Raw genomic sequence first — 13,504 nt, forward strand, 5'->3', positions numbered from 1 at the left:
TTTCCAGCAAGCCGGGAAAAAACATTGCTGGATCCTTTTTCTTCCCTCGCCTTTTTCCTTCTCTGGGTTTTTTTCTTTTCTTTTTTTTTTTTTTGAGGAGCGTTAGGCAGCGGATCACAATAACTGTGACAGAGGCCAGAGGGCCGAATAGAAAACACATGCGGCACAGTGTGTTGCTGGCACAGTTTCTCCTCTTGTCTCATTTTCTCTCTTTCTCTCTCTCCCCCTGCGGAGTGTTTGCTTTAAGGCCAGGCATAGTTGACCCTGGAAAGTCCAAGAGTTCATTTTACCCTGGAAAGTCCACAGCATTGACTCCAATTTAGTTTGCAGCAGAGAACACGGGCAGCAGATGATAACACTTTACGTATCGTCAGATGTATTTAAAAACTTGCGGGAAGTTGATAAATGTAGACGTGGAATTTGTTAGTGTCAAAACACATGAAGCGTTCTGCAAAGGTTTTGACGATTTCCAGTCACTTGTTTGGTTTTTGCAGCTCTCTGAAGTAGTCAGGCAGTGTGACACAGGGTTGGGCAAAATTCCAGAGTTAAGAATTGACTTCCTTTCTATTCTTCAGGTGGAATTTTAATTGATTCGGCCACAGCCCACAGGAAGTTGAATTGGAATTTAATTATTCAGATATTTAAATGTAGCAAGAATTCTAGTACACATGTCTAGGTTAATTTCAAGCAGCCTATACAACCTTTTAAGTTTATAAACTTCTTAGAACTTAGACAGGCTCACAAACTAATGCCAAATTTTTGTTTTCTAGTTAAAAATGACACTTATGGAGTTTAATTCAAATTAAAACTTAAAAAAATGAATAACTGATGAACATTGAAAGTGTCAAAAGTTCCTTAAACCACTAATTTGATCTTAGTGCAGATGTTTTTTTGTCCATTGGTTCTTAACTTTATTTACTTAAGGAAAATTAATTGGACATCCCATTGTAAAATTACTTTGGAGACAATATATATATCCACAAAACCCCTCTTTAAGTAGCACAGGTATATTTGTAGCAATAGCCAAAAATACATTGTATGTGTCAAAATTATAGATTTTTCTTTTATGACAAAAATCATTAGGATGTTAAATAAAGATCATATTCCATGAAGATATTTTGTAAATTTTCTACCATCAGTATATCAAAACTTAATTTTTTATCAAGAACTTCAATTTAGATTTTCTCTATATTTAGAAATTTTTTTTTTTTCAGATTCCAGATTTTCATATAGTTGTATCTCAGCCAAATATTGTCCTATCCTAACAAACCATACTTCAAAGCTTTTTTAATCAGCTTTAAATGTAGTAAAAATTTCTAGGTTAAGTTCAAACAGCCTATACAAACTTTTAAGTTTATAAACAACTTTTTTCAAACTTAGACAGGGTCACAAACTAATGCCAAACTTTAGTTTTCTTGTTAAAAATTACACTTATGAAGTTCAATTTAAATGACAAACTTTCAAATTCAATTCAAATTCAAAAACTGAATACCTGATGAACCTTGAAAGTTTCAAAACTTCCTTAATTGGATCTTAGTGCAGATGTTTTTTTGTCCATTGGTTCTCAAATTCTTTTACTTAAGGAAAATGCATCGTGTGTCCCATTGTAAAATTATTTTGAAGACCACAAAACCAGTCTTAAGTAGCACAGGTACTGTATATTTGTAGCAATAGCCAAAAATACATTTTATGGGTCAAAATTATAGATTTTTCTTTAATTCCAAAAATCATTAGGACATTAATTATATTTTTAATTTCAGAATATGCATTGCTAAAAACTTTAATTTAGATTTTCTTAACCCTCTTGGGCCGACGGTCACGCCGGCGTGACCAACCTACTTTTTTTAAGATCAGTGCAAAAGACACTAAAAATACTCTGTCGGTTTTAGTCATACAAATTAGAGATATACATCAATGGAAACTGTAAAGTGTGTACTTTTATTTGTGCACACTAACAAGAACAGCAGAAAGTTGTGTTTTTTTATTTAGAATAAAGAAAACAAACAGGGTGATTTCTGTTTTCTCTGTCTCCGCGAACTGCTTTTAGAAATAATTAAAGTTGTTCAAATGAAGTTCTTAGCAATGCATATTACTAATCAAAATTTTTTTTAAAATTTTTAATATATATATACGGTAGACATTTTACTTAATATCCTAATGATTTTTTGGCATAAAAGAAAAATCGAAAATTTGACCCATACAATGTATTTTTGACTATTGCTACAAATATACCCGTGCTACTTAAGAGTAGTTTTGTGGTCCAGGGTCACATATAGTCTCAGTTTATCATTTGAGACCCACTGACTTGGATTTGCTGTGCATTAAAGTCTGAGTCAAAAATTGACAGTCATGTAAACTGTTTTGGATTTTGTTCACTGTACTGCCTGTATTGGAGTATTTCTGATGACCAACTCCCTTGCACATAAACACACACACACACACACACACACACACACACACTGTTCCCAGCTTCTTCACGGTTCAGCTATGAAGGAAATACCTGTCATCGCTAGGTAGTGATTACACCTGTGCCGCACCCTCACCTGTTTGTGTCAGCTCTGACGTCAGCTCACACTCTCATGTTTGTTCTCAGACTTCTGCTCGGCTACACCGGAAATGCATTCACACGTATATCAAGATCAAGAATGTGATTATGTTTGCAATGAGCTTTACAAATCTGTTAAGACTTGATTTCCTGTGCACCTTGATCACTAAGACATTGTATTTTTATTGTTATATAATTTCTGATTAAAAAAAGGTTTTTGTTTTTTAGTGTGCAGGAACTACTACTATTTTCATAGCAGTAGTAGTATTATAAGTATCTTATTTGTATTAAATTATTACAATTTATTTAAAAAAATGCTTTATAATATTAAAATGTTTAATTATTGTGTTTAACATTTTGTATATAATTATAATTAAATATATGATTTTATAATTACTAAATTATATTAAATTACTATTATACATTTAAACTTTTTATTTATTCATTGCAATAAAAAATATGTCTTAATAATATATCTGTATCTTAGACTAATGAAGTCATCAACTTGTAGGAATGAGAAGTGTGATGGAAGTATATAATTAAATAATTTTATAATTATTCAGTTATATTACATTATAATTATTCAGTTTAATTTAACAAACAGTTTTATTTAATGAATTACAATTGAAATATTTATTAATAATTTATCTATATCTTAGAATAATGAAGTCCTGAAAACTATTGGAAGTATGTGAAGTATGATAAGAAGTGTGTAGAGACAACAAATTGTCAATATACAACAAAAATGCGCACCAAGCACACACACATGTATAATATGCATATATGTATATTTAAAAAGAAAAAGAAAAATAGCCAACAAATGCCCAAGATATATGGGAATACCTGTCACAATTGGATTGTCAAAGACTGGATTTTTTTTTTCAAATTCTTTTTAGGTTGACAGCATTGTTTTTTTATTTTATTTTATTTAGATAAATTTTACAATAACATTCAATTATAATGGTAAATTTTTTTTTTAATTATTGTTATTATTTTTTTTTATTTATTTTTTTATTTTTTTTTATTTTTTGACCTGTAACTTTTGGATTGTCAAAGACTGGAATTTTTTTTCCTATTCTTTTTAGGTTGATAGCATTGTTTTTGTTTTGTTTTTATTTAGATAAATTGCACAATAAAATTCAATTATAATAGGACTTTTATTTTGTTTTTTGTTTTTTTGTTTTTTTTGACCTGTCACTATTGGATTGTCAAATAGTGGAATTTTTTCCCCCTATTCTTTTTAGGTTGACAGCATTGTTTTTTATTTTATTTTATTTTATTTAGATAAATTTTACAATAAAATTCAATTATAATGGTAAATTTTTATTTTTTTATTTTTTTTATTTATTATTATTATTATTATTATTTTTTTTTTTTTTTGACCTGTAACTATTGGATTGTCAAAGACTGGAATTTTTTTCCCTATTCTTTTTAGGTTGATAGCATTGTTTTTGTTTTGTTTTTATTTTGATAAATTGCACAATAAAATTCAATTATAATAGTAAATTTTTTTATTTTATTTTTTTATTTTTTGACCTGTCACTATTGGATTGTCAAATAGTGGAATTTTTTTCCCCCTATTCTTTTTAGGTTGACAGCATTGTTTTTTATTTTATTTTATTTTATTTTATTTAGATAAATTATACAATAAAATTCAATTATAATGGTAAATTTAAAAATTATAAATAATTTTATAAGTTATAATATTAATATTAGTAGTTATTGCACACAGTAAAAATACTTTCTCATTTCTAGATTTTTTTTTTTTTTTTTTTGCAATTTAATTTAATTTAATTGCATTATGATTTTTTTTTTTTTTTTTTTGACCTGTCACTGTTCAATTGTCAAAGACTGGAATTTTCTTTCTTATTATTCTTAGGTTAACAGCGTTGTTTTATTTAATTTAATTCTATTTTTTTCCTATTCTTTTTAGGTTGACAGCATTGTTTTTTTATTTTATTTTATTTTATTTAGACAAATTGTACAATAAAATTCAATCATAATGGTAAATTTTATTTTATTATTAAATTTTATTTTATTTTATTTTATTTTTAATTCAATTATAATGGTAAATTTAAAGATTATAAATTTTATAAATTATAATATTAATATTAGTAGTTATTGCACACAGTAAAAATACTTGCTTGTTTGTAGACCTAATGGTTTTATTTTTATATTTTTATTTATAAGACTGGAGTTTTCTTTCCTATTTTTCTTATGTTGACAGCAATATTTTATTTTATTTTATTTTATTTTATTTTTTTTATTTTTTTTGACCTGTCACTATTGGATTGTCAAAGACTGGAATTTTATTTCCTATTATTCTGACATTGACAGCATTATTTTATTTTATTTTTATTTTTTTTTTATTTAATTTAATTTATTTTTTATTTTATTTATTTATTTATTTTTTGACCTGTCAATGTTGGATTGTCAAAGACTGGAATTTTTTTCTATTCTTCTTTCTGAGTTTGACAGCATGTTGAAAAAAGCGCTTGTTTGCACTAGGGCGGAGAGGACCTCCACCTCTCCTGTGTAAACTTGCCTTTGCTGGCTGCCCTGGAGCGGCGCACTGTTGGCTGAAGTTCACTAGGTTCAGTGTGATTACTCGTCTCTGCTGGCACCTGTTCAATTCTCTCTCAGGGCAGGATGATTTGAATGCTGACGTACGTGCTACGTCTCATGACATGAGCTCTGCAGGCCCCAGCTTGTAGTGGAGTGGAGGCCTCCGTTTATTGAAGACATGTTTGTTTGGAACAGATCTGTGACAAATTACCCTACGCTCAGCGCAAAGATTGATCAGTGTATTTGTAACCTACTTCTGAGGAACTGCGAAGGGTACATTCTCATGCATTCATGATGACAGCACTTTTAATGTATGTGCTTACCAACGTGCAGATGTTTCCACAGAAATGCATATGTCGTTTGCAGGCTTTTGTCCCCATGTGCTTCATATCAATAACTAGTTGTAAACACCTTCCTGTACATGTTCCAGTAAGTCCTGCCTAATAGTGTAGATCTTTGCAGTTATAATAATGAAACTGATCATAGCTCCTTGTGGGGCTGCATGAATAATCAGGATGCAACTGAAAATTGCATAATGCCTAAGTGTGATTTTATTATTACATGTTCTGCATTTGGAAATGCAACATATACTAACTATCTACCTATACTTGTAATAAGAAGCGCTTTGCAACAAAAAAATAAGAAGCGTTAAGGGCTATTAACATAAAAGTTGACTGTTCTTAAAAAGCCATAAATGTTAGCATTTTAATTGTACGGTTGTAATATAATAATAAAATAATATGATTGAAAAATGGAATAATAACAGTAGTATTTAGTTTTATTTTCTTTCTTTTGTTTATTTAATAATAATAATAATAATAATCATTATATAGTTGTAATGTAAAATAAAAATAATTATTTTATTAATAAATTATAATTTTTCTTAAATATTTTTTTTATTTTATAGTAAAATCAATTACAAATGTATTTCACAGTAAACTATTACAACAGCAATAATAATTTCTTATTTTGGGTTATTTTTTATTTTTTTATTCTCTTATTTAATTATTTTTGTATTTTTATAGATTTTTTTTTAGTAATGATCATTTTTTTATGTATTGTTATTACTTCCATTTTTGTAATATAAAATAAAACCATTATTATTTAAATTATAATTATTTTTTAAATTATGATAAATAATTATATTTTAATTATTTTAATTTAAATATAAAATAAATTATAAAATATATGTAAATTTATATATAATATATAAATATTAAATTATATTTATAATATGCTAATTATATATTTTAAAATGTTAAATTATATTGTAGTTAAGTTATTCTTTAAATTTATTCAAGTAATAATACTAATTATTTTTAATGTTTATTGTAATGTTTAGTTATTATTCCCATTTCATATTTGTAATGTAAAATAAAATAATTATATATATACATATTTTAAATTATATTTATAGTAATTTAATTGTATTTAAGTTTATATTTAAATAAATTTTAGTCTTCAAATTTAATTTACAGTAATTTGATTATTTTTGTATTTTTATATGTTTTTATTAGCAATAATAATACTTAAAAATATATATTTACATTTATGGTTGTAATGTAAAATTTTAAATTATTATTTAATTATTTATTATGATTAAAATATATATATGCATTTATATATAATATATACTTATAATAATATTTAATTATGTTTTATATTATATTTTAAAATTTTAAATTCTGTTGTAAATATTACAATAGAAGTAATACATTATTTATTTAGGGTTATTTGGGTTATTTAGTCATTTTTTTAAATTGTATTATAATACAGTTCACTACAGCTCTAGCTCCTTGCCAGATTGGCTTAAACTAGTCTCATTTAGCCATCAGCATAAAATCTGGTCCACTTTGCAGCTCATTTATAACCATTTGAAAAAAAAAAAAAGAAGTTAAATAGTGCTTCAGAGGGAGCCATGTTTAGATGCCACTCGGTATTGAACCATAACAAATTAATTTCTTTCTTTTGCCAAACAACATCTTTTGGTTTGTGCGTTTGTTCTTTTCTCTGTAACTATGACACACCGAGGCAGACCATTATCACAAGAGCACAACATGTTTCAAAGTCAATCTGTTAGATGCCAAGTACAAAGCAATAGTGTCGACTTGAGTTCAACATCTTGATACAAACATGTTTTTTAGACAGCCTGTGGAATGGAAAAGCACATCTTTGTTGATCAGTCACTCACTAACAGTTGTTTTCCACCCAGAGAGGGACGGGCTTGAGCTGTCGTGTCTACCTGAGGATATTTTGAGACTCTTTTATGTGTGTGAGAAGTGTGGAGGTGGTAGTAGTCGGCGAGACCGCTGTCAATCTATCAACGTAGACAAAAATCAATGCGGCTGAGTTTTATGAAGTGTTAAGCTGTCATAAAAAGCATCGTGTGGCTTTTCCAGATGATTTGATGTTTTCATACTGTAACTGTATTTCCAAAAGCAACACATTACAACCCTCAGACCTGTGTTTTTGTCTCTCTAGGCAGAATCTGGTTGTGGAGGGTGAACGTTATCCTATAATTCTCAACACCCACTTCAGTCAGAAAGTCTGCGAAGAGACTAAGCCGGATAACGCAGGCGGTCCGAGAGCTGCGGTGGCTGTGGAGAAATGCAGACCTCCGCCGTTAACCAGGAGTCTGTGGCGGTCAGAGACGAGCCAAGTGTCAACCGAGACATCTATTCCCTGTAAACAGGTTCGTCAGCTGTTCCCTCTCATGTGATCTCGAGAAGGAAATGGAAAATCCCAGAAGAGGGTCCGCGTATGTTAGATTTTGATTTCGGCCACACATAAAAATGTGTGAAAGTGCTGTTGGAATGGAGACAGCTGCCGTTTCCTGTGTGACACTCATGAGTGCGGATGATTTATGAGGGATGTTTTTTATGCATAAATATTTGCTTTAGTGTGAAAGCGAAGCCAAATTTTCCTGTTCGACAAGACCCCGGCGTGACATTCTTTTTTTTTAAAAACATTTGAAAAATGAGGCTTTGCACTATTCCTACTCAAAATAACCAGTGCAGTTTTGTCCATGCAGAGTTTGTGTCGGTTGTAAACACACAAAGTGAAGCCACAGTTTTCAAAATACAGAGTAAGTAAATCTTTTTGAGGTCTTATCAAAAATGTGAGCAGACCAACAAAACACTCCAGCTAAAAATAAGTATTTTGTCATCATTTACTCACCCTTATGTCATTTCCAGAAATGGAACACAAAAGAAGATTTTGAGAAATGTTTTTTCTTCTTTTTAGAATAGAGTTGGCTCCAATGTTGTTTGTTTCCTTAACATTCTTCCATTTTATTTCATAATATCTTCATTTTTGGGTGGAGTATTCTTTTAATTGTTTATTATCATGTTGTCATTAACAGATGCACTTTTAGATACGCTCATCAATTCTGCATTTATAAGATACATGCAGTAAAAATAGTAATATTGTGAAATATTATTACAATTTTATATCTCACAATTCTGACTCTTTTGTTTAGAAATTCTGTGGAAAATTAAAGTCGTAAATTGTGAGAGATTAACTTGCAATTCCAAAGAAAAAAAGTTATAAATTGTAAGATGTGAACTCCCAATCCCAAAGAAAAAAAGTCATAAATTGTAAGATATGAACTCATAATCCCAAAGAAGAAAGTTGTAAATTGTAAGATATGAACTCGCAATTCCAAGGAAAAGGTCATAAATGGTAAGATATAAACTCGCAATTCTGCTGAGAGAAATTACAGTTGTGAGAAATAAACTTTCTTCGGAAAAAAAGTTGCGATACATGAACTCGCAATTCTGTGGAAAAAAGTCGTAAATTGTAATATTAACTTGCAATTTCAAAGAAAAAATTCATAAATTGTAAGATATGAACTCCCAATCCCAAAGAAAAAATTCGTAAATTGTGAGATATGAACTTTGAATCCCAAGGAAAAAAGTCGTAAATTGTGAGATATGAACTTTGAATCCCAAAGAAAAAAGTCGTAAATTGTGAGATATGAACTTCCAATCCCAAAAAAAATTCGTAAATTGTGAGATATGAACTTCCAATCCCAAAGAAAAAAGTTGTAAATTGTGAGATATAAACTTGCAATTCCAAAGAAAAAAGTCCTAAGTTGTGAGATATAAACTCGCAATGCTGCAGAAAAAAAGTCGTAAATTGCGATACATAAACTCGCAGTTCTGTGGAAAAAAAGTCATAAATTGTAAGATATGAACTCCCAATCCCAAAGACAAAAGTCATGAATTGTAAGATTTGAACTCGTAATTCCAAAGAAGAAAGTTGTAAATTGTAAGATATAAACTTGCAATTCCAAAGAAAAAAAGTCGTAAATTGCGATGCATGAACTTGCAATTTTGTGGAAAAAAGTCGTAAATTGTGAGATATGAACTCCCAATCCCAAAGAAAAAAGTCGTAAATTGTAAAATATGAACTCGCAATTCTAAAGAAAAAAAGTCGTAAATTGACAATTGTTTTATGTCTCACTATTCTTCTTACATATTTAGCTTGGAATTTAGACTTTTTCCAGAATTGCAAGCTTATATCTTGCAATTCTGACTTTATAACATCTTGAAATTCTGAGAAAAGTCACAATTGTGAGATATAAACTCGCAATTCAGAGAAAAAAGTCAGAATTGTGAGATACAAACTTGCAATTCGGAGAAAAAAGTCACAATTGTGAGATACAAACTTGCAATTCAGATAAAAAAAAGTCACAATTATGAGATATAAACTCGGAATTCAGAGGAAAAAGTCACAATTGTGAGATATAAAGATTTGAAATCTTTTGTAACATTACAAATGTCTTTACTGTCACTTTTGATCAGTTTATTGCATCTTTGCTAAATAAAAGTATTTAGTATTTCCCTTTTTTTTTAAAATCTTAACGAACTTTTAAATGAATGGTAGTGTAGATGGGATTTGCAGTGAGAGACACATTAATCGTTCATTTTCATTGAGAGTTGCTGATTTGACGTGACGCGAGTGACGCTGAATGTTGCCTTAATGAATTTGTGGTGCCATTCTGTGGTCATGACGTAAAAGTAATAAAAACACTTTGTACTGGCGTGTTTTGGAAATATTTGAATGCTAATGTTTCCATTTTTCCATCCTCAGGTCGGTGAGATGAACAGAAGGGGAGTGCGAAAGTCTCTGTTGGACGCAGTGGAGGATTGTGGGTCGTCAGGCTCTCAGAGTGATCCTGTTGAGGTGGTCGTCCAGAGGGTCTACTGCATACCCATCACCCAATCCCTTCACAGAGCTTCTCTCAAGCACAGAGTGCTGGACAGACCCCCATCAGAATCAGCACAGCTGCAACACATCGGCAGGTATTGGACCTCTGTTTCATTTCTCTGGATTAAATTAAAAAACTAAAAAAGTCCTGTACAAAATCAATGCATATATTGGATGATTTAAATCAGTTGTACAGTTTGGAATTTATACAAATGTATCTCTGAAGGGAACTTACTGTCTTTAGAGAAGTTTATATGATATTTTCTTTTCATCTTGCCTCCTTGTAATGCATATTAAAGTATGTTTAAATGCAGCACTGCTTTGTTAATATAAAAACTTGCAATTCTGAGGAAAAAAAGTTGCAGTTGTAAGATATAAACTTACAATTCTGAGGAAAGAGTTGCAATTGTAAGATATAAACTTGCAATTCTGAGAAAAGATGTACAATTGTGAGATAAACTGTGAATTCTGAGGAAAAAAGTCTCAATTGCGAGATATAAATTCTCAATTTTGAGGAAAAAAGTTGCAATTGTAAGATATAAACTTGCAATTCTGAGAAAAAAGTCACAATTGACTTGACAATTGAAATTGCACGTTTTTTGTCTTGGAATTTAGACTTTTTTTCTCTCAATTCTGAGGGAAAAAGTCTCAGTTGCAAGATATAAATTCTCAATTCTGAGAAAAAAAGTCAATTGTTAGAAATAAACTCGCAATTCTGAGAAAAAAAAGTCAAAATTTTGAGATATGAACTCGCAATTCTGAGATACAAAAGTCACAATTGTGAATTGTGAGATATAAACTCGCAATTCTGAGGAAAAAGAAAGTATCTCTAAAGGGAATTGACTGTCTTTATATGATATTTCTTTTCAGCTTGTGATTATAATGCATATAAAAGTAGTGTTTATAAGTGCAGTGCTGCTTTGTTTACAGCAGTAACCAATGAAACGCTGTATTGCTGCCGTTTCATAAGTGCCACCTGGTGGCAGACAGTGAAGTTACATTTTTATTCAGTCCATCTGCTTTTTTTTGTTTGTGCATTCTATTTTTGCTTCAGATTTCAAATTATTATACAGTCTATCTCAATTTCACAAGGAAATGTGCAGCATTTTGTCCAAGCAATAATAAAAAAAGAACTATTTTTTTTATAATATGTCAGAAATCACATTTTGCAAAAAAAAAAAAATCATAGCGTGAAATCAGTAACGTGAATCGTAACACATCGTGAGTTGAGTGAATCGTACATCCCTAAGTAATATTGAAATATTGCATATGTTTTATTCGTTAATTCATTCCAACAGCATTTATTTAAAATATAAATATATATTTTTTTATTAAAGTCCTAACTCTCACTTATCATTTTCATTTCTTAAAAGAACTTTGAAACAGTTGAGTTCGTTCACACAGAATACTGTTATATAATTTTACTCTTAAATTTATAGTCAAAAGCAAAAACAGATTTAACAAATATTTTATGTTTCTGTTCCATTTTAATTCAAGTTTATTCAAATTAGCTATTTTCTCACAAAACATATTGTTTCAAAGCAGCTTTAGAGAACTTCAAAGCGGCTTTACATGCTTTCATTTTAATACCTTAATACGTCAAATACTCTTCATTTTTACAGTTTTAATACTTTCATTGTAATACTTTAATACTTTAAATACTTTCATTTTTGCAGTTTTTGTTTTTGCATTTCCACACTGTAACCGTTACCAGCGGAGGCTTGAGCTCTATGTAAATAAATACGACATGCAGTTTTTCAGTGACTCTCCTTATCCAGTAACCAGCCAAACCAGTTTAACCAACCAGTTACCAGTTAGATCTCAAAACCTTTGCTCTAATTTGCCTCTAATAAAATGTATGTGAATTGATTGGGTATGTGCTTGAGGACATAATTAAACACATTAATAGGCATGGCAGGTCCAAATCAAACAGTATAATAAACCTCAGTATATCTAGAATGCACTTCAATGCATCATCTTTGTACGTGTTTTACGAGACTGTCGTGTGTTTGCTTTGTGTTCCAGTGCTGTATAATTAGGCCATTGTCTGTACTAAACTCCACTGTTAAAGCTCCAAGAGGTCAGTCTCCTCATGGAGTGATAAATGGTAAGAGAGCAACTTTGCTCCATATTCTGTCAATGACTAACCAAACAACCCCTCCCAGTACACAGAGTCCTCTCGCTTTCTCTCTCTCTATCTCTCTGTGTTTCTCTGCCTCACGCAGTTCTCTCGGCCATATGGTACAACTCTACAAACATCTTTAATTGGGCCCAGCGATCTCAGTGATCCATAGCCACATGCTTCTCAGAAAAAAAGAAATAAAGGACAAAAAGTGAGAGTGAGAATGTGCCTTGTAAAAAAAAAATGTTCAAAATAGGGCCCTAAATCAAGAACGTTAATTAAATATGTACAAAACGTGAGTGTTTATCTGTAACTCGCAGCCATGAGCCAACAGTGGTTGCTGGGGTGTTGCTATGCAGTTGCTGTAATGTTACTTTTTTTGTAGCAAGTTTTTTGTAAAGTTGCTAGGGTATTCTGAGTTGCCTTTTGCCTGTTGCTACGGTGTTTTGAGCTGTTTTAGTATGTTGCTATGCAGTTGTTAAGGTGTTTTGAGAGTTTTTTGCATGGTACTAAAGTGTTGAGGTTTATTTTGCACATTGCTGTGTTGTTGCCTGTAGCTAAGGTGTTTTAAGTGGTTTTAGTATGTTGCTCCAAATTAATCACTACTGCGCAGACTTGGGCTCCAAATAAATTGCTACTGCGCAGACTCGGGCTCCAAAAAAAAAAAATCGCTACTGTGCAGACTCTGGCTCCAAATAAATTGCTACTGCACAGACTCAAGCTCCAAATGAATCACTACTGCATAGACACAGACTTGAAATGAATCACTGCTACGCAGACTTTGTCATTTGACATATCTGAATTTCACAAGGAAATGTGCAGAATTTTGTCCAAGCAATAATAAATAATGTCTTAAATCTAATTTTGTTAAAAAATTGTGAGAAACTTGTAGCATGGAATTAGTATTGTGAATTGAGTGAATCGTGCATCCCTAAATAATATGCAATATATTGCATATATTCTAAAGAGTAGAGTAGGCTCCAAATGAATCAATACAGCACCGACTCAAGCACCAAAAGATTCACTACTGTGCAGACTCAGGCTCCAAATGAATCACTAAT

General features: G+C 30.5%; 1 protein-coding gene across 1 annotated transcript in view; it reads left to right on the plus strand.

The window, feature by feature from the left end:
- The window catches only part of spidr (scaffold protein involved in DNA repair), an 80,795-nt gene that overhangs the window by 28,077 nt on the left and 39,214 nt on the right, over window positions 1-13,504 (plus strand). Inside the window, exons 5-6 of the mRNA XM_073830881.1 lie at window positions 7,592-7,802; window positions 10,205-10,416. Coding sequence (XP_073686982.1) covers window positions 7,592-7,802; window positions 10,205-10,416 — 423 coding nt within the window. The remainder of the gene's footprint in view (window positions 1-7,591; window positions 7,803-10,204; window positions 10,417-13,504) is intronic.

The sequence above is a fragment of the Garra rufa genome, chromosome 24, assembly GCF_049309525.1.
Source record: "Garra rufa chromosome 24, GarRuf1.0, whole genome shotgun sequence".
Taxonomy (NCBI): Eukaryota; Metazoa; Chordata; class Actinopteri; order Cypriniformes; family Cyprinidae; genus Garra; species Garra rufa.